The sequence below is a fragment of the Neocloeon triangulifer genome, unplaced genomic scaffold, assembly GCF_031216515.1.
Source record: "Neocloeon triangulifer isolate White Clay Creek 2 clone unplaced genomic scaffold, ASM3121651v1 ptg000014l, whole genome shotgun sequence".
Taxonomy (NCBI): domain Eukaryota; kingdom Metazoa; phylum Arthropoda; class Insecta; order Ephemeroptera; family Baetidae; genus Neocloeon; species Neocloeon triangulifer.
The window spans coordinates 24,460,772-24,481,132 of record NW_026775556.1 but is presented as its reverse complement, the minus strand read 5'-3'; the positions used below and the strand labels follow the sequence as shown (position 1 = coordinate 24,481,132).

At 34.2% G+C, this 20,361-nt stretch overlaps 1 protein-coding gene across 1 annotated transcript in view; it reads left to right on the top strand.

Moving 5' to 3' along the window:
* The window catches only part of LOC132201159 (uncharacterized), a 111,842-nt gene extending 99,032 nt beyond the window's left edge, over positions 1 to 12,810 (top strand). Inside the window, exon 8 of the mRNA XM_059627102.1 lies at positions 10,881 to 12,810. Coding sequence (XP_059483085.1) covers positions 10,881 to 11,014 — 134 coding nt within the window. The 3' untranslated portion in view covers positions 11,015 to 12,810. The remainder of the gene's footprint in view (positions 1 to 10,880) is intronic.
* The last annotated feature ends 7,551 nt before the right edge of the window (positions 12,811 to 20,361 follow it).

Below are 20,361 nucleotides of genomic sequence, written 5' to 3'. Positions count from 1 at the left end.
ATATTAAAATTGAATTTATTTATTGAGCTGTAGAACAGCTCTTGTAATTATGTCACATTAATGTGTGTATAAACGACGTGTATCCCTCGCACTGGTGAGGTTCTCCGTAGATAATTCATTAGGATTTTTATATAGTTCCAATGTAAAATTGTTTCTACTCGATGACAGGCTGGTAAATTTAAAAAGAATAACAATCACACCAATATTTAGCAAAATAATGACTCAATTTTAGCTACACGTCGTCCGTTTTCCATTAAAACACTTGTTATTTTGATCGCTCTTTTAAATGTCTTCTTTTATTTCCCCCGCAGCGTGGAGGCTGAGAGAGTCGAATTAATTGTCCGCGGAAAGAGAAATGCTTCCTGTTTTATTTTCCGGGAGAGCGAAAACAATTACAAAAAGAGAGACGTGATGTAATTTTTACGGCGCAATTCGCTCTCTCTCTCTCTCTCTTTCTTTCTGCCAGGCAATCTTCTTCGTGCATCATTTAAAAAGACGTACTTTTCAAGTGTCCGTCGCGAGCATCAAACTCGCATATATGTATGTGCGCCGCCGCCGCCGTCGCTTTTCACTTATTTACAGCTGCCGATTCCGGCCTCTCTGGCGGAGAGAAGGAAAGTGGCGAATAAACTGGCAAGGTCCTGCTGCTTTTTTTACGGCCCTTTTTTTATTTCCTCAGGAAGTTTTGCTTCAATTGTCATACAAACTACTGTTTTTTCTCCCTCGGCTCTTTTATATTCGGCTGTGTCAGAAAGCAGTAAATCATGACGTTTATGCTCGCTGCGCCCATTTATAGAGAGCAGATCCATCTGTGTGACACAAAACAACAAATTTGGCGTGCGTGCCGAAGGTCATCTGCCGGATTTGTTTTTCTCTGCCCGATAAAAAAAAGTTCTTTATTTTTGCTCTTGTTTTGATTGGATTGATTGGATGTATTTTTTGTTTATGTTCGCTCGAGGAGATTGATTGATTTTTACTTGTGTTTCGGCCAATTTTGCGAAAACCGAACCTTCGTAGAATAGCGTGGGAAAGTGCGTGTTTTGCATCCTCAGAGGCTAATGTTTATTTTCCAAAGAAGAAAAAATTGATTTACATTTTGTAACGTATTAAGGACTCCTTATTGACATAGTCAAATCAAGTCTTTACAACAATGGTTTGCTAAATTTCCAATAATTGCCCAAAATAACTTCTATTGTTGTAAAGACTTGATTTGACTATGTCAATAAGGAGTCCTTAAAAAATATTATATTGATATCAACATAACTTTAACTACATAAGAGTAGGAATTTTGAATAAATTGATTAAGGACTTCTTATTGATATAGTCAAATCAAGTCTTTACAACAATGGTTTGTTAAATTTACAATAATTGCCAAAAATTGCTTCTATTGTTGTAAAGACTTGATTTGACTATATCAATAAGGAGTCTTTAAATCGAATCTGAAAAATATTTTTGTAGAAAATCAGCCGAGGAAAAATTTGTAATTAAAATTAAAATAAAAAATCTGATTGACCCATTCAATTTTTAAGCGGCTTTTTTTTCTCAAAAATGTGGAAAAATATGTCAGTTTTTATGAAAATAATTGTAAAAAAGCTATTAAAATTAAGCTATTTATTAATGAAATATGCCGAAGGGAAATATTAATCTGCCAAACTCAATCTTTAATTAAAAAAAGCGAAAAAAGGTAAAAAAAATAGTTGATAGTTGACTACGTTGACCGAGACGCCCTCGTTCTTTCTTTTCATCCACAAGAAAAACACATTTCGCAATTTTCCTTGAAATCCAAACGCGTACAGTCAAGAGGGAATCAGTCCGTGGAAGAAAATGCAAAATAAAATGCAGAGCCGTGCAATTATAAAAAGCAACGAGGCGCGGTGCGTGTCCTCCTTAAGGATTTCTCCTGCCCCGGGGCGCATTATTATTGTCATACAAATGGCTGGATTTAAGCGCTCGTTCCGCTCTTTCTGGAGACTAACATTTTAAGGCGCAAATAAAATTTTAAGAGGCGCAGTCGTTTTCTGCCGCACATCCAAACAAAAAGGCCAACTTTTGCGGAATGTAAAGCGGCGGCGGCGGCGGCTTCCCGAAAAACCATTTGAGGCGAGGCGCGCGCGCGACACGCCAAACTACTACTTTCTTATACACACGTATAAATATGCGATGCAGTGCAGCTAGTGTGTCACTTTAAAGCACTTCTCGAAACAACCGCAAAAACACGCGGAAAAAGAAGAAGGAGCGTTTCTTTATGGCGAGAGAACGAGAAAGACAGACGGAAAACCATCAAAAAACTTGCCGGCCATAAATTTTACAGGCTTTGGCGCTAATTTATTAAAACATGCACGCCCAACTACTGCTTCCACGCCGCGGACTGAATTTGAAATTTCGGGATGAAACTGGAGAGTTAACCTATTAATATTAATTTCTAGCCAAAAAATAAGCTTGCATAAATTATAAATTTACCATTGAATGATGAGAAAGAAAAAAAGTATAAGTTGAGATCAGGTTGAGATTAATTTTTTCTTCAAAGTAATTAAAATAATTATCTGATCACCAAACCAACAACGGCAAAACTAGACCTGACGCCATGATTTGAAGAGAAGGAAATAATCTTTGTCTAAAAAAAGACATAAAAATTGTGGTTTGGGATAACAAGTAGTAAAAAAAGAAGCTTTATAAACTTTTAAACTAGAAGACTTTTTAATTTTCTGAGCAGTGTTCAATTTTCACAAATATACTATAAAACGTAAACTTTTTAACTATTTTTTTTTTATTCAATTAAAATGGAAAAGGACAAGAAACAGGAACAAAAAAAATCAAAGCTTCAGGAATTAAAAATGCAATGCTTTCTTGGCAGGTTAATGAATTTGAAATCAATTTTTCTTCCCAAATATTCAAAATTAGATCATCAATTTATTTATCAAAATTACTTACTGTGAAGTGTGATTAGAATTGGTGAATAATAAAATTTTCCAATTAAATTTGCAACTAAATATCTTATTTTGTATGTATATGTTTTCTTTCTAATTACATAATTCAAAAAACTGTTTAACTGCTTCTGAAAGTGAGAAGTACCTAGATTTCACTACACCTTATTATTTTTTTTTTTAAATTTCTTATTCATCTCATCTTTACTAATTAATTCCAACTAGGAATGTTATTACTTTCCACCCGCATAAGCAAACAAAACAGCTGCGTTTTTCAAATAACCGAGATTTGAGCTCATACACATGTGAAATTATTTACAATGCTTGCGGGTCACATTAGTTTTTTATCCACCCACAGCGACTTATGTGCCAAAAAGCACTCCAAGTCTAGCGAGTTTTGTTGTGTGTTAATGATGATGCCCGGCCGCGGACTTAATTGCGCATAAGAACGCCATTTAGCTGTCATCAATCATCCCATAGAGGAGCACAATTTGGTAAGTGGGGCGAAAACGCAATTAAAAATTATTAGGCCCCTCCTCGCCGCACAGTCTAACGTGATGATAATGAAAACAACTTGCTCTCGTCGAAGGGCCAACTTGCGACGGCCAACTTTGGCGAGATTAGAACGGCGCGCGCGGGCCAATATCGTAATCTCTTCTGGGGACTCTCAAGAGCAAGCTTGTTAGCACGCGCATCACACACCCCTTCTGGCCCAGTTCCTGCCCCGGGAGGGCTTAAGCGAAGGGCGAGTTGCGAAGTGAAAGTGAAACTGACGACCACGCCGGCCCTGTCCGCCAATTCTATTAGGGCATGATCGGAATTTTTATGCAGAATTTGATGCACAATTTAAAATTGTAGAATAAATTGATACGCTAATCATCATTTCTTGTGAAAAGTACACTTTTCAATCTGAAAAAAAAATGTGACAATTAACACAAAATTATTCAAGAATATCTCATTTTATATGCTAAGGAAATAATTAATTTACAAAATGATCAGATATTGCCAGAAAAGATATTTTTTTTCGGTTTCTTATGGAACCAAATCCCTTTCACCGGGAACCGAAACCCTTGAGAAAATTTTTAATTTTTTAATTGAAATTTCTTATATGGATAATTATTTGAATTTGTTTTTCTGAGCGTTGGTTTTCTTGCTCGGTCTGAATCCACATTAAATTTCTATTAAAAATAATAAAAGAAGGAGATTTGATTAATGAAATTTGTTTATTTGTAATTAATAAATTTTGAATTTATTTTCAAGTTTATTTTCTATAAGTGTATGTCTTAAGGACTCCTTATTGCAATGCTAAGAGTACCAAAGAGGTTTTTTTGATCGCGCATATGCCCAATGTTAATTTTTTGCCCCATGAACCCTCAAATTTTTTTCTGCTAATCTGTTTAGGGTCATTCGCTTATCATTTTGTGAAATTTTGAGCGAAAAATTTCGGGCAGTTTTTTTTTAATCACCAAAAACAAAAATTCCCATAAGACGCAATGTAAAAATTCAAAAAATCATATTTCAAGAATAATCGGCGCTACCCCCCATTTTTCTTTGTGCAATCAACTCTACTGATAGGTAGGAATCTATAAAAAAATCTGGGTCCAAAAATTTCGGGCCGATTTGCCGCAAACAGGAGTTGAAGATGTCAATAAGCAGGCCTTAATTTATTTTATTCTTATGAGCAGAATTGATTAAAAAAATTAATTCGACAACATTTTTTTTATTTTTTATAAATTATTAATTATTGTCTACATTACTCTTTAGAAATAAATCTAAAGACAGATTTATCTGAGACTTATCGTTAACTTTGACACTCTTTGACATTTAACCTTTTCACCTCGGCCGCCGTCGAAGAACTTTATCCGCTGCGATATTTTCGCGAGGAGCACACGCAGCAGTCGCCGTCCGGATTAATATTCAAAGGCTAATGTGTGCAGCAAACTTGAAAATATTTTCATAAAAAGTCCGCAAACGTCGGGCTGAGCGAACGAACGAATTCTGTGCCCCTGGCGGGTATGCAGCCGCTGCGTGCCCATCCAAGTGGCAAAACGCGCGAGCGAAGACGAAGAAAAAACAGGCCTGCTGGCTGCTTTATTGCCGGGTGATGATGATGATGTAGTAATAAGTAATGGAATAAGCGCGCACGCCCAACGCAAAATTGTTTTAGCGGCCAAAATTATTCAGCAACGAGAGACGTGAATGGAGAACAAAACCGGCCAAAAAAATTAAGGGCTGACAGTGAAGATCTAAGAAAACAGAAATTATAATCTAGATAATAATTTAATTACCGGCTAAAAAGTGATTTTTTTCTTCAAACTTAATTATTCATACCAGACAGAGTTCTTTTCCTAAAACAAATTTTTAATTGTTTTCTAATTAAGCTGAAGTTATTGAAAAATATATCGTTTGAACAAATTAAATTAAATTTAATTTTCTAGTTACTAAGAAAATATAAAAAATAGCAACGTTTATTGACATTATTATAGTTTATGGATCTCTTTTCAAGTTTAAAAAACCAAAAATAAAATTTGAGGATGTAAGTAAAAAGTCATTCCAGAAAAAAACATCAATTTTAGTTTGAACTCTAAAATTAAATATCTCGGGTTTTATTTGGGACATGGAAATGCAAGATAAAACCAAAAATTTACTTTTTACCACCTCTTCAACTTTTGAGATGTCAAATATTGGAAAATTCAATGATCAAGGTCTTTTTAGAAGTCGAATGTCTAAAATAAAACGGTACGAAATTTCTGGTTAAATAATGAAGATTGAAATTCATTTTCAGGATTTTTTTTCCCGAATTTTCCAAGATTTATTTCTCTTTCTTTGAGACAAATGTTAAATTCAGAATGGGATGATTATTTTCTTATTTATTTAAGAAATTGAGAAAGTTGATAATTTTGTCGCTAATTCATTGTAGGAAATCACAAGATTATGCATTGAAAATTTAAACTTCAATAAATTTTTATTCAGATACATGTTCAAATGCCTTTGCAATTGATGATGTCAATATTGCATCCATAAAAAATATAGTGCATGATATCAAACTAATGAACTACACGTTATGAAAGAAGTCCTGATGCAAAATTGCAATGATTTGGAGCAGAAAACTAGTCAATGTGTGTCGCGTCTATGATCTCGCGCGTGGGCTGATTGGCGTCGACAAAGAGTTGCCGGAGAGTTAATTTAGTCCGTGCGCGTTGGTGGAGCGAAAGGGGTGTGCAAGCCCAAGATAGTGCTGCATCATCAGATATCCATCTGGCGGAGATAATCCTGTAGCTTTCACGCTTCATTTGCTCGGCGTCTCATTGATCAGCGAGACTTGTTACTTACTCGGCGCTGTCGCGTATCACGCATGTCAAAATCATAACGCGCGGATTTTCTTCTTATCGCGTCGCTCGCCGAGATGGAAATAAATTGCGAGCATCCCATCTCGCACCTTCTCTCCTATCTCCACCCTTTTGCTTTAATGTGCCACTTTTTGCCTCGCTCAAATATGGAGAACTTCTTGCCGTCGTGTGCGTTATGAAAGCGCATTAATCACGGCTGCGACTTGCAGCCAGGCGTGCTTTCATTCCTTCGCAACAACATGTTTTGCCTCTTGGACAATTCCATGCGAACTTTGTGCCGAGAAAGTGTCAATTATTTAAATAAAAAATATTTGCAAATAAATTGAAAGCTTTTAAGCAAATTTAATAATTTATATTATATTTTTATTTTTAAATTAATATATGCATTAATTAATAATTAATTATATTTTTATAAATTATTATTATTATTATTAAAAAACAGCAAAATTTTACATACAAAATTAGGTAAAAGAAAACTGGCTTTATCCTCATTGAAAAAAATCGTTTTTATTTATAGATTATTAAAACAGCTCTACCATTTTCAATCACGGTCTGCAACCCTATTTCACAAGAATCAAATAGCTCAAGAAATAGGATTGAAGACCGTGAAACTATTAAAGCCTTTTTTTTTTAATAAAAAGTGTTTTCATAGACGACAAAATCCATTTTCTTCATCTTCGTGAATATCTAATACTTAAATATAATTATATTTAATTTAAATTCAAATATATTCTGGTTTATTTTTTTTGGTTTTTTTTTAACATTTAATTATATTTATTGCTATTTTTATAAATTGATAATTAAATCAGTAATTTTTGCAATGATAATTATAAGATTTAATATTTTTCATGTATTTTATGTTTGCTAGAGAAAAGTTTTTGAGTTTATAAATAAAATATATAATACTTAAATCCATTTTTTTTTGTACAAATTAATAAAATTAATATAAGAAGATCTTCAGTATCATTCACTCAATGGATTATTATGTGAATTATTCCAAATTTTATAATTATCTTGTAATAATTAGGAAACATGAAATAAATGCGGTTGATTTGCGCGCAGCATGTTTTCTCTTTTGTCTCGAAAATCAATATAGGGGCCAAAGATTAGCGTCGATGAGAGTGTGTTGGTTGAATACGGTGGGCTGCAAACCCCAAAACAGAATCGAAATGGGTTTCCAGCGAGCGTCTCATTTCCATAGTGCTCAGTAATGGCAGGGCAATTCGGGCGCCACGCCCACAGATTCCTTGGCTGGCAAACACGTACGTACATTGCTGTGGGTGAAAATGTCTATGTGCTAAGGTTGAATGTGCATGTACACGCCATTTCCAAATGTTAGTGTCGGGTGGTGCGAGCGAGAGAGGAATGTATTTGCCCCAAGTGCCGTGAAATGTGGGTCTGAATAACATAAACACAAAATCCTCTCTTTGACTAGCTTCTTGGCCACATCCAACATTTATTCGCCAAATGTGGTACATCGCATAATGGCGGAAGCACTCGAACGATATTGCCCAAGTGATTTTTCAATGCTGGCGGATGTACGTTATTTTTATTTTTTTATTTTTTCACCGCGAGATGCACCGCGAAAATGTTTTCCGGGGCAAAGCGGCGCATTAATTTTGCCTGTCAAATGGCGAAATAAATCTTCGCTCTCTCGGCGGCGGCAGCGGCTTAAAAAGCGAGTGGGAAATACTCTGCTTCTCCTTGTACTTCTTCTCAAGCAGAGATGCTGATTTATAACATTTTTATGCTCCAAAGTGGTTTGCCCTCGTGGTATGGCTAATGAGCCGCTCCGTGTTCAGAAAGGAAAAACATGAGCAAAAAGACGAAAAGGCGCCGTCCTAATTTTGACGAACGTTTCAAGCGGATGATTTTTTTGTCCGCACATCAAAATTGTTGATTCCAAAATAATGTAGTATAAAATTCTGAAAATAAATTACAAGTGTCTAAAAAACAAAGACAACAAATAAATAAAATCAACAGTAACAAGACAAAAGCATTGATCTTGAAAATAAATATAGACATGAATGGTTTTCCCACAAATAAATATAAATAATAAATCGCAAATTTTAAGTTAAAGTTGATTGATGAAAAAATTGAAATCAAAAGGACAAAATTCTCAAAATTGAGTTAGTTTTTAGTGGTTTTAAGAAATTTTTTGCTTTTTAACGGCCAGGTCAAGCAAAATTCGTGTCGTCTTGTACCTTTTATTGATGGTTTGATGATGCTGAATTTGATTTTTATTCCAAATATTATTATTATTATTTCTATTATTTTCAAACTTTATTTTTAACCTTTATTTTAATTTGATCCTTTATATCCTTATTAATGTTAAATGAGATGATATTGAACAAAGCTAAAAAACTGTAAAAGGAAAGAGAAAAATTAAGAATTTAACTTAAACAATTAGGCTTGGGAAAAATACAGATTTTATTGCTTTAAAACACAAAATGTGTATTAATGATTTGCTACGATTTTGTGTTTTATTTTTGTTATTTTATTTCTTTGCTATTTTTTGTTTTTTTTATTTATAATAACAATCTGCTGCAAGTGAGCATTTTTTTTCTTTAATAAAATACTAATATTTATTAATTGATAATATATTTAATTTTAAAATTTGCTGAAATTGCAATTTGAACTGTAATTTTCTCTTCTGGTTATATGTGATGTTCAATAAAGCAGGTAAATTCTTCTTTCAACTTTTCCGAAACTTTTCACCGCTCTCTTTGAAGGATCATCAGTCATCCCATTCTATATCACGGGAAACTTTGCAAAAGAGAAAACGGTTTTCATTCACCGAGAGAGCCGCAAACTGGAAAGCCAGAGTAAACACCCGCCGACGGCAGACTTTGGGTGAATTTCGCGCGATTTTTTCTATTGAGGGGGCGCGCGGCTTTTTATTTGCACACGCGGTGCCACGTAAATTCGCGAGAATTGCCGCTTTTTGCGAGGGAGCCGCGACTGCTGTCATAATGACGCGTTGGCTCTCTGCTGATGATGTGCCTGATGGCGAAAATTCTCATCGTGCATTTCTCTCTGTTCGGCGCCAATACGCAGAGAGTATTTGCGCGCGAAATGACGTCTGCAGTGCGTGGGAAGTCTATTGTTATTCTTTTCAATAACAATAACGCCGCGAGAGAGAGAGAGGGAGGAGGCGCACAAAAAACTCATTTTCCACTTCTTGCGAGTGGCTTCTGCCGCTATATTGGTTATTGGATGATTTGTCAGGAACAGAGAGAAAGAGCGGAGCTGCAACGCAATTCCCAGCCGCCACCGCGAATATCCCATTTTAATCCCTGACGCAACTTTTGTCCCTGACAGCAAAAAACTCGTTTCGGAATTGTCTTCCCTCTTTTAATATTTAATGCATACTTATCAGCAGAGGAAATGCTTTGTGTTGAAGGAGAAATTGATAATGGAGAGCAAGAATAAGAAATTTACAATAATTTTTTGTCCTGTCTTATAGAAAAATTTCAACTGTGCTTGGGTACGAATGATCTTATTAAATTTTAAAAATTAAAAAAAAAAAAATATTCATGATTTAAAGCTTATCAATAGTTGGGTTGGTATACAAAAATTTTGTTTTAATTTCAGTTAAGAACAGTTTTTTCAATTAAATACTCTTTGTAGGATAAAAGAAAACGTAAAAAGTTGAATTTAGGCTAAAAATATGCTTTTTTCATTGATTCCAAGTTAATCTTCTTAGAAAATCAATGCCATTCTAAATGATTAAATAAAAAATCCCTTATTTTATTTACTGGAAATAAAAACTAAGTTCAACAAAAAGAATCGCTATATTCCTAAAAACTACTTCGCTCTAGTTCAGAATTTCTCTGTGAAAAATTTAATCCTGCAAATAAGCCTTTTCCTGAAATTATAAAATAACTATAATATTATTCAGATGGAAATCAACTGTGAAAATCGAGAGAAATCGAGCTCATTTGCCCCTTTTATTTTGCAGCTTTTCGACCTTGCAAAATTGATTGCTGTGAAAAATACCCAGCGGGGACGCGTTACGAAAGTTAAACTGATTGCGAGCTATTCACGAGAGGAGAAAGATGGCGAGAGAAATTCGAAATTGAATCGGGAGTAAATTGGCCGACGTTAATTTGTCCTCGCAGTTCGAAAAGCAATTATTCAGAGCTTAACGATGCAGCGAGTGTTGCACTTGTCCACGATTAATCAGAGATGCTTAATTACTTTTCCTCCTACAATTAGGCGTTGAGATGTAATTACACTCTTTTGCAATTAACAATGCATAAATAATAGCATTTTTTTAATTAAGTAAAACTTAAAAGCAATAAGAGATAATCGGCTGGAAGTAGAGAATGAGAAATTTTAGCAAACAATTAATTAATTTTGTAAATGTAATCGTGTTTTAATAATTTCCTAGCAAATCTTTAAAAAAAGGTGTTGCAAATTAAACGTTTAAAAATAAAATGCAAAAGTCTAGACTTTAAAAAAAAAATGACAAAAAGTGGATTAATTTATGAAACGTCCACAGAGCTTGTTATTAATCAAAGTTATTTCGTAAACCCTCCTCTAAATTATGTCAGAAATAAATTAAATAATTAATTAATCAAACTAATGATGATCTTTGCCACAGTTTCAGGAGACAAGTTGCCAGCCCTGCTGCGGAGGAAAACCAACTCGGCCGCCTCGACCGCGGACCTGGCGATGACAGTTTTGTCCCTGGTGTGGTTACTCTCGTTCCCCAGTCTTGCGTTCGCCGCAAGATAAGAGACTGACTGCTGAGTAAGCCGCAATTTTCGCAGAGACTTTTTGTAAATTAGCAAAAATCTCAAAAACTCGGCTCGGCGCTGCGAGAAAGAGAATCAACAAAAAAAGAAGAATCCATCGAAAAAGAAGGAAAAAGAAGAAGTAAAATCACTCACACTCTTTTATACGCGCAAAACGATAACAAAAAAAGATGATAAAGCAAAACAAAGTCGGTTTTAGGAAAAAGCAGAGCAATTTTCAGTTTTTCCGGCGGAAGAAACTGTGAGACGAACTCTACGCATTGTGATTGATTTACCGTTAACTTGTGTACATACAAAAGAAGTAGACGTAATTTCCACGAACTATCTCTGATTGTGTACAATTGAAAACGTGCTCACCGAACGGTAGTTGCTGTTGGATAAAAGTTTTTTTATTCCCCGGCGGCGGCGACTTTCGACATAGTGCATCGTCATCCAGCAGACACTCGAGGACTAAAAGTGCCCGGCGAACAACACATTACCACACGCGATGATGATGATTCGTTAATTATTATTGAGATTAATTAACTAGTCTTTAATTGAAAGAGGTGGTCGCTCAGGAAATTGAGGAAGATCCGAAAAAGCTGCCACATTGGCCGATTCAAAATATAATCTGATTTAAAAATGTATTTTAATGAGCAAGAATCAGAAATTTTATTAATTTTTATTAGCGTTTCGTGATCCGTTTTTCTGACCGATCGCCTCCTTTGAAGGTCATCTTTGTTACTCGATTATTGTATAGGAAGACGAACGAGAAGCAGTTTAAAAAAAAATTCATTCACTCCACGAAAAGTAAAATCGACAATTCAAATCAGGGTGTTGACGAAAACATGAATCATGGCTCATTCTTCTGAGTAAAATATAAATTTAAAATCGTGCATGTGTCTGAATGAAAAGTACATTTTATCCCATGTGAGCGGAATTTTTTTCCCGCGGCGAATAAGAGAAAAATATACTGCTAGGGAGATTTGTTTAATTTGCATAAACGTACAGGTGACAAGTGCGCATGAAAAAGAGCCCGGCTGTTGCGACACTTGACAGCGTTTTTAATTCCGAAACACAGTGTTTTACCCCGATGAATGTGAGAGAGAGCAAAAAAAAGGACAATCTCAATGTTTGGAAAATAATCCTCTTCGTTTTGAAACAAAACCCCGACTCTGAATGTGTAAAATGAGAAAACAACTGCTGTGCAAATTTGAATTTTGTTAAACAAAAAAATTTCGTTCATTTCGGAGAGGATCGAGTTTCGTTTGCAAGAAAACATCACTCATCCCTTTCTGCGAGCGAGAAGAAGTGACGTGTGATAAAATCTCGTGAATGCGTGCGTCAGTGAATAACGAACGGAACTCAATCCGACCAGAGCCAGCAGCGCTGTATCAAATTTAGCGTGTGCTCGACGTGGATGGAAAAGTTTATTCTTGAATAACTCTACATTTCATTACAAAAAAGAAGAGCAGAGACGTGTATGAATCAAAGATCTCTCCTTCGAGAGGAGGAAAATCGTCGCGCACTCTTCTTCTTCGTACATATGAATAATTAAAACCATATTTGTGTACGAACTCATCTCATTTTACCTGCACGTGTGGATATGCGAAGATGCCAATTATTTTTGTGTCACTCGGATAATGTATGAATGGCGATCGTGTTGTGTCAACAAAATAGCAGCATTCTGTATCAAAGTAACAAGAAAAAAAAGAGATTGCCCTCCACATCCATCGATTACTAACCCTCAAAATAACAAAGTAACATCTCCTTTAAAATTATACAAAATAAAGAAAATAAAACACACAAAAATTAATGCTGTTTTATTGGTTTTTGCATTGTTACCAACAAATATTTTGCTGTTAAAGAAAATTTAATAAAAATAATTTAATAAGTTTAGTTTATTAATTGTGATTTTTATAATTTAATTTTTATTTTTTATATTTTGTAATTATATATTAAATAATTTCAATGACATTTTTTTATTGACGTAAAGATTGTTATTATCAAGAAAATGTTGGACGACAATATATTATAAATTACCAACAATGATTGGAGAAGATTATTAAATTTGTCAAAATTATTTGTCACTGACGAAAATCAATATTTAGTATTAATAGCTCTGCATTTTTGATGGAGTATTAAATTTGAATAATAATTATGCAATAATATTTATTTTGAAGCGTACATGACTCATTTGAACAGTGTAAATAAGCAATTAGCACTCCTAAGTATGTTCTGCAAGCTGCAATAAACGTCGATGGTCAATCAAATATTTTATACCAGAAGCTCACTTCCAAATTTATCCCATACTGTAATTTCCTTAATTAGTGAAATTATTCTCTTTAGTTTTTTGAATAACTTCATTATTTAGAATAATTTTTAGCTCAGCCATTTTCCATTATTAAATAATATATAATTTGCAATAAAAGAAGCAAGAAAAATTAATATTCTGTACTTTTTTTCTACTTGTAAAAATCTCCTTTTTTAATATCTTATCATGTTAAAAATAACCTATTTTTTTCTTTTTTTAATTCTAATTGCTGTAATTTAAGGTCTCATTTTGTAAAAAGCTTGCATATTAATGAGAATTTTTCTTAAGCATCGCCTAAACCCCCTGTGTGCGACTAACTTTCGCACAAACCCCCGTAAACTGACAAACTCACTGGTTAATCCAGTTAATTCGCGCCGCTTTCGGTGACGAAAAAACGCAAATTCGCCAAATTACAGAGCAGCGAGTTTGCGAAAGCACGGGGGAGAGGCCAAAGTTGAATGTTGGCGGTGTTGTTGGCCAAGCTGCTTCTAGGCAAGGTGAATGCACGCGGCGGGCTAATTAGCCCTCGCTAGCAAACTAACTAGTCGAAAAGATGGAGTCCCAGCGGAGCTCCAGCTTACGTAATTTAAAATATTCCGCCCCCTGCAGCAGGAAGTCGTGGCAGCAGCGGCAGCGAGAGCTTTGCGAGCGGGTCTAAATTATTTTCCATTACTGCTGGCCCTCGTCTCGCAGCGAGGGAGACTTTTCTGCTGAAAGAGCTTTAATTAATTCTAAACTCGGCAGTTACTTTTCGCCTCCAGTACCACCAACTGTGCGCCCGCCTCGCAGTGAAAAGTGAGCCTGGCAAGTGCTGGCGACTTTTGAAGTTGCGACCTTGACCTTCGCACACATGCCAAAAGTCATGCAGGGAGAGAGATCCAGTTAATTAGTTGCTTCGGGTTGGTTATGCGGAAATTTCACCAGTTTGCTGAGCTGGAGCACTTAATTGGTGCTGGAAATTGAACCTCTTTGAAAGTTCAAATATATAGAATTATAAAATTATTGAAGATGATGTAATTTGAAAGTATTTACAATTTATTAACAGGTCAATTTATGAGCTAATTTATTGATTTGAAAAGTGGTAACTTTTCAATTAAATTTAAATTATTTTAATTCTGATGTGGATTAAATTTTTGAGGTTTTAGCGTGAAATGATCATTTTACAAAATTGTAACAAAAGGGCGCCTGTCATGAAATTGCCTAATTCAGCCCATTCCAGGTTTGTGCTGCACAGGCACAGTCATATGAAGAATGTCAAGATAGGCAATATCTTGACATACTGGACCTGCGGGTTGCCGTCTGAAATGTGGTAAAAAATCAGCCACAAGCATTATATATTTTTTTAGTTTATTTTTCTTCAGGATCAAACGTTTTTCACTTTTAATAATCTGATCTAAAATCTGAGGCGGTTATTGTAAAAAGCTTGAATTTCCATTTAATTAAATATGAATAAGTCCCAATGAAGCAACAACTAAATTTGAGAAGTGAAAAGATCGGGCTTTTCCTCGTTGCGAAAATTGTTTTTATTAAAAACATAACGGCTCTACCAGTTTCGGTCACGGTCTGCGACCCTATTTCATGTGCTAGAAAAATGCAAAAGTCAACAAATTAAAAAAATCACATTTATTTCAACAATTTTAAATTTTTTAAAACGAGGAAAAAGCCTGAGTTATTCACTTCCATGATCATCTCAAATGTCAATTTCTCAAAAATAATAATAATTGTTAATTATTATTTCTATAACAACCGCAATTTTGTAGCTAAAAATAAAATTAAAGTTTCCAGATTCCAAAAAAGTGTATGAAGAATTAAAAACCAGTCTAAATCGCTATGAACTGTGCAGCTTTTTCGGAAATTTCTATTTCAAACAATATAAGTCCAATACATTTTACAAGGAAACATTTTTAGGTGCCTAACTGCGATTTTGATCAATTCAATTCAATTCTTGATTTTGCCATTCAAATACATAGAGCATAAAGCTAATAAACCTTTGCAGTCAAAATTCACACAGACCAAATACGCATTAAGAGTAATGGTAGTCAGGAAGCTTCTCAAGAACTCCTCTAAAAGACACTGGTTCAATATAACTGCAAAATACTTATTGACTTGGAACAAAAACTCGAAATTGAACTTTTTCCAACAACCACGCAAGAAGCTAATAGAGGGACCTTTACAGTCAAAATTTACCCAGACCAAATACGCAATAATTGTTAGGTAAAAATGAAGTTTTTTCTCAATTTTTTAAGTAACCTATTAAAATTGCTATCATAAATAACGATAATTTATAATATTTATAAATATACTCTTCTTTATTTCTAGCAATTTTGCATGAAATGAATAAATCAGACAAAACATATAGGAGGAGTTGATAAAATAAGACATAAACTTGTTTCTGGTTTAGTGTTGTCGGTGCCGCGTGTGTGTCAGATTTGTTAGCTAACGAGAGCAGATGAGGATCTTCCTTCACTCTCCGCGCACCATTGTCAGAGAATGTATGCAGCTGCACCCTTCCCACGCACCACCCACCCCGCCGCAGTCGGGCGAAATGAGCAGTTGGCGGACGTGCCAGGCCTGCCAGGGTGACGCGCGCGCGCTACATTAATTTGAACCCTTTCTTTGATAAATCAGGGTAGATTATTATGGCAGCTATTCCTGGCTGCTTTCCGGCTCAAGACAAACAACGCAGAGAGGCAGGCGACGGCAGTTTGCTTTATTGATTGCATTCTGTCGCGAGAAAGAACGTCTGCAAAAGGGGCAGACTTCTTTTGATCCGGCCAAATTGAATGGAAATTCGCTCGCGATTTGCTTCCGAAGTAATTACACGTTTAAAGCTCCCTTTAAGAGGATTTTATTGAAAAGGTTTTTGGCGTTGATTTTACGTTCCCAGCACAGAGAGATGAATTTATTTGATTTATTTTTCATCTCGTTTATGTGAATGCCTTAAATTTTGATAATTTAGACAATTTTCCTGGAAAATATGAGGAAGAATTACAAAAACAAGTTCAAATCATCAGACTGTGATTACAACATAATTATCATTTAAATTTGTTTACAAATGGTCGTGTCGTATATGTTTGGGAGCTGCTTTGATGTCTCCTAATTAACATTGATACTCTTCAGCATCAATTTTGTGAATAATTTTCTGTTTCAAAGAAAGGTTGGTAGATTTTATGAGGATCGACTGATGACCTGTCTTAAATATTAAATCTAAATTTAAATATTTATTGGTAAAAAAAATTTATAACTACATTTTCCAACATTGACTGTCACAAAATTACTCAAAATTGTTAAAAAGTCTAAATATTCATGGCTAAAAAATTTTTTCCTCATAGGTTATACTTCCTTATAATGTAAAATTTTATCTGAAATTAATATTGATGTTCTTTGCAATGGACCAAATGAAAATTAAAAAAAAAAAAAAAACACTTTATAAACAATGAAAGAATTGTATCAAGAATTTCATTATAATTTTCAAAAACAATCTGGAAACCATGTTGGTTTCTCATCCTCGATACGCACACAAGTCAATCTCACATTCCAGAAACCGGAGAACCGTGCAAAGTAACCCTTGCGGAGGGCAGAGGGGCGGAGAGAGAAGAAGACGAAGGGCTTTGTTATCTTAATTGAGGTTTCCTGCTTCGTTCCTAATTTTAAATGCGCGCAGCCATTCCAAATTGCTAATTTATTCAGATAAAAGATCAAAGGCTGCAAATCTGCAGCTTCTTCCTCGGCTGCACTCGCTGCATGGTCGCGTGTTCTGCTGAATTTCCTGCATGTGAACTCGAGTGTGACCAGCTTTTCGAGCAAAACTACTCGGCTGAACATTCAATTATATATCCTATAAAGTTTGTGTTTTCTTTCCATGGCCCCGCCGAGCTACATCTGCAGAAATAATCATTAAAATAAAAAGCTGCTCGCAGGCCCTGCCGTTTTGCGAGCTTGTGTGTGTGTGTTTTTTTTTTCACATCCAGCTGCCTCTGCATACGAAAGAAAGAATCAATTTCGCGCAAAAGTGGATTTTTCGAGAGATGGAGCGTGCAATTCTTTCATCACGTGTGGAGGCAGTGGTTTTTTCCCTGGGTTACCCACTGCCGCCGGATTTAATTAAAAGTTTGGCCAAAGTTTGATTAATTTTTCGGCATCAAGAGTAAACTGGTGAAAGGGAAAAAAAACGTTGAAGAAACATAACATTTCTTTTAAACTTTTGCGTTTTTTTCCTTCCTTTTAAAGTTTGCTGTGGTTTCATCGTTTGTATAATAATTTCTTCTGCAAATAAATTAAAATAGCACGGACAATTTTTATGACAATTTGATTTATAGACATCATAAGTGAACTTATGATTCTCTCATATAAATAGTTTTATTAAATAAACATTATTATACAGTACACTTCTTTTAATTTAAGTTCATTAGAAAAATTTAAACAATTACATTTGTATTGTCATTTTTTTAATATATTTATAAAATAAATTTGTAAAACTTGCAATTTTTATTGTTTTTTATGGAAGAAAAATTTTTAAAATAAATATGAATATTTAAAATATTAATTTTTAAACATTTTATAATTAAAATTGTCATATAATTTTTGATATAAACTTGTGTTTTCTAATTTTCTCTATTTGTAATCAAATTGGCCAACATCAAATAGTGGGGCGGTTCGCCATGCTTTTTAATTAAAGAGCCAAATAATAAAAAGATACTGGTAAATATGTACCTTCAGGAAAAAATAATTTTTTGCCTCCCCCCCCCTCCTCCTCGCGGCCTGGTCATTTATAAGAAAATTTAATTGAAAAATCATGTTGAAATCATAAATGTATTCTTTGGAAGCTTCTTTTTGGAACATAAAAATTTGAATTCGAAGCGAAAAAACTTCGGACTGTATTTTTAGCATGGTAGCTACAGAATCATTGCAGATTGCTGAGGTGGAAACGAACTGATTTGAGAGCCAAACTTTCTTTGCCTCGCAGTTGAAGCTGCTTGAAAAAATAATTTTCTCAATCAGAGGAAAACTGCTCGCCGTCGCTCGCTCCGTTCGTCGATTCGAGTCAATATTTGAGCCGATTTCTTTCCATCCAACGAGACTTACGGCGTAAATATAAAGATGAGAGCTGCCGGCGGGTTGCAGACCTACGAGCGGAAAAAGTATGAGAGAGCGTCTTGATTTCTCTTCGGGAAAATCGCGCGTTGACCCAAATAACTGCAGGAAAATGTTAAATGGATGAATAATTATGACAATAACTAAATAATAGAATTTAAATTATTTTTAAATAAGTCAACAAGTGTTTATTTTACTGCTTAACTACATTTACTAATTTTGAAACAAATACAAATCAATATTATTTCTTTTATTTTTATATTTTATTTTACTATTATTTTTAATTATTTATTTTGTACTTGTAAAATTAATGTTTTTGTTTTGAAATTGTGAAATTAAATTTTTTTAAATGGTAAATAATTTGACTTTTGTTTTTTTAATATTTTATATTTTTTTTACGGAATATCATTAATATCAACTGTACATAAAAGTATGATTTTTTTTTTACTGCTGCACTTGTCCTGGTTATGTTGAATGTGATTTTAATTATAAAAAAAAATCTGTACATTTAAAGTTATATCATTTTATTAATTACAAAATTTCAGTTTCCATTACAAATTTTTAATCGGCTCAGGAATAACAGAAAAAAAAGAAAATTTTCCCCTTTTTAAATTCAAGCCTTGAATCGAGAATCGGAGTAGGGAATAAAACACGATATAAGTTCCCTTCATATTTATACCGCGGATTTTTATGCAATTTCATTCTTTTCGCTCCGCATTCAGTGGGGTCGTAAATTTTGGCAGGGCACTCGGTCAAGTGAAATGAAGTCGGAATCCGCTGCGGCAGCACCCCGACGTCCATATTCGAAAAATGCGTGTTTTGTTTAGGGCAGGATTATCCCCGGCAGGGCACTTGGGCCGCTCTCGGCCGCCGGAGATGAGGCTTTGGTATGCACATGGTGTGTGCATGCAGAGAATGCGGACGCAAATCCGATTATAATGTATGCGAGGCCCTTTGCCTCTCGCCAAAAGCAACTTGTGTGTGTGTTTCATTAACTCATGCATATGGATGGCGCGGCGCCGCTTTTCAGCCGTGCAATTGCGCGATCTGTCTCTCTCGTCTCCGTGCCCGGTGCCCATTCATTATTTATGGCTGGTCCGCCGCATTCGCAATGAATTTATTGCGCGAGTAACACACACAGTCCCGGCCAACATGTTGCTGAGGAAACTTGGCAGAAAACAAGAGAAGATGGCGAACACAAACACCGAGTGTCTAGTATGTCTTTCATAAACAAAATTTAAATAACTAATTTTGATTATTTTAGTGTTTTTTTTTTAAATTTATTTTTTGAGGATAATTATATATTTTAATATTTTCTATTAAAGTGTTTGAAGGGACAATTCTTTTAACTGTAAAAAATGTTAAAACAATCCAATAGTATCAAGTGGCCTTCAGTAAAATAATTTTCCTGTAATATAAATATTATTTCATACATTTTAATTCCAGATTTTGTTGTTTTTAAAGTAAAAACATTAATTTTCTTTTTCCAGTAAATTATCTACAATATTTTACCATTAAAAACAACTTTTAAGATGATTTTTTTTTACTTAATTTTGATGTAACCAATGATCAAAATAATTTTTTATATTATATTATTATTTGAATTGCATTGCATAATAGAGGATTTGAGTATTACATCACATAGCTATAATTATTGTTTATTGTTCATTGTTGTTATCACTTTATCATTATTAAATACCTTTAATTTTATTTGCTTGGAAAACAATAATACATTATCAAATATCAGTTATTTAAAAAATTTTAATAAACACACATTTGTATCTTTCGATCTCTATTGAAAATTAAATTAGTGTGATTATAATTATTGATATCATTAATATTCTTAATCTCTATTGACTAAAGAAAATATTTAATGACTATTATTATTATTATTATTATTATTATTATTATTATTATTATTATTATTATTATTATTATTA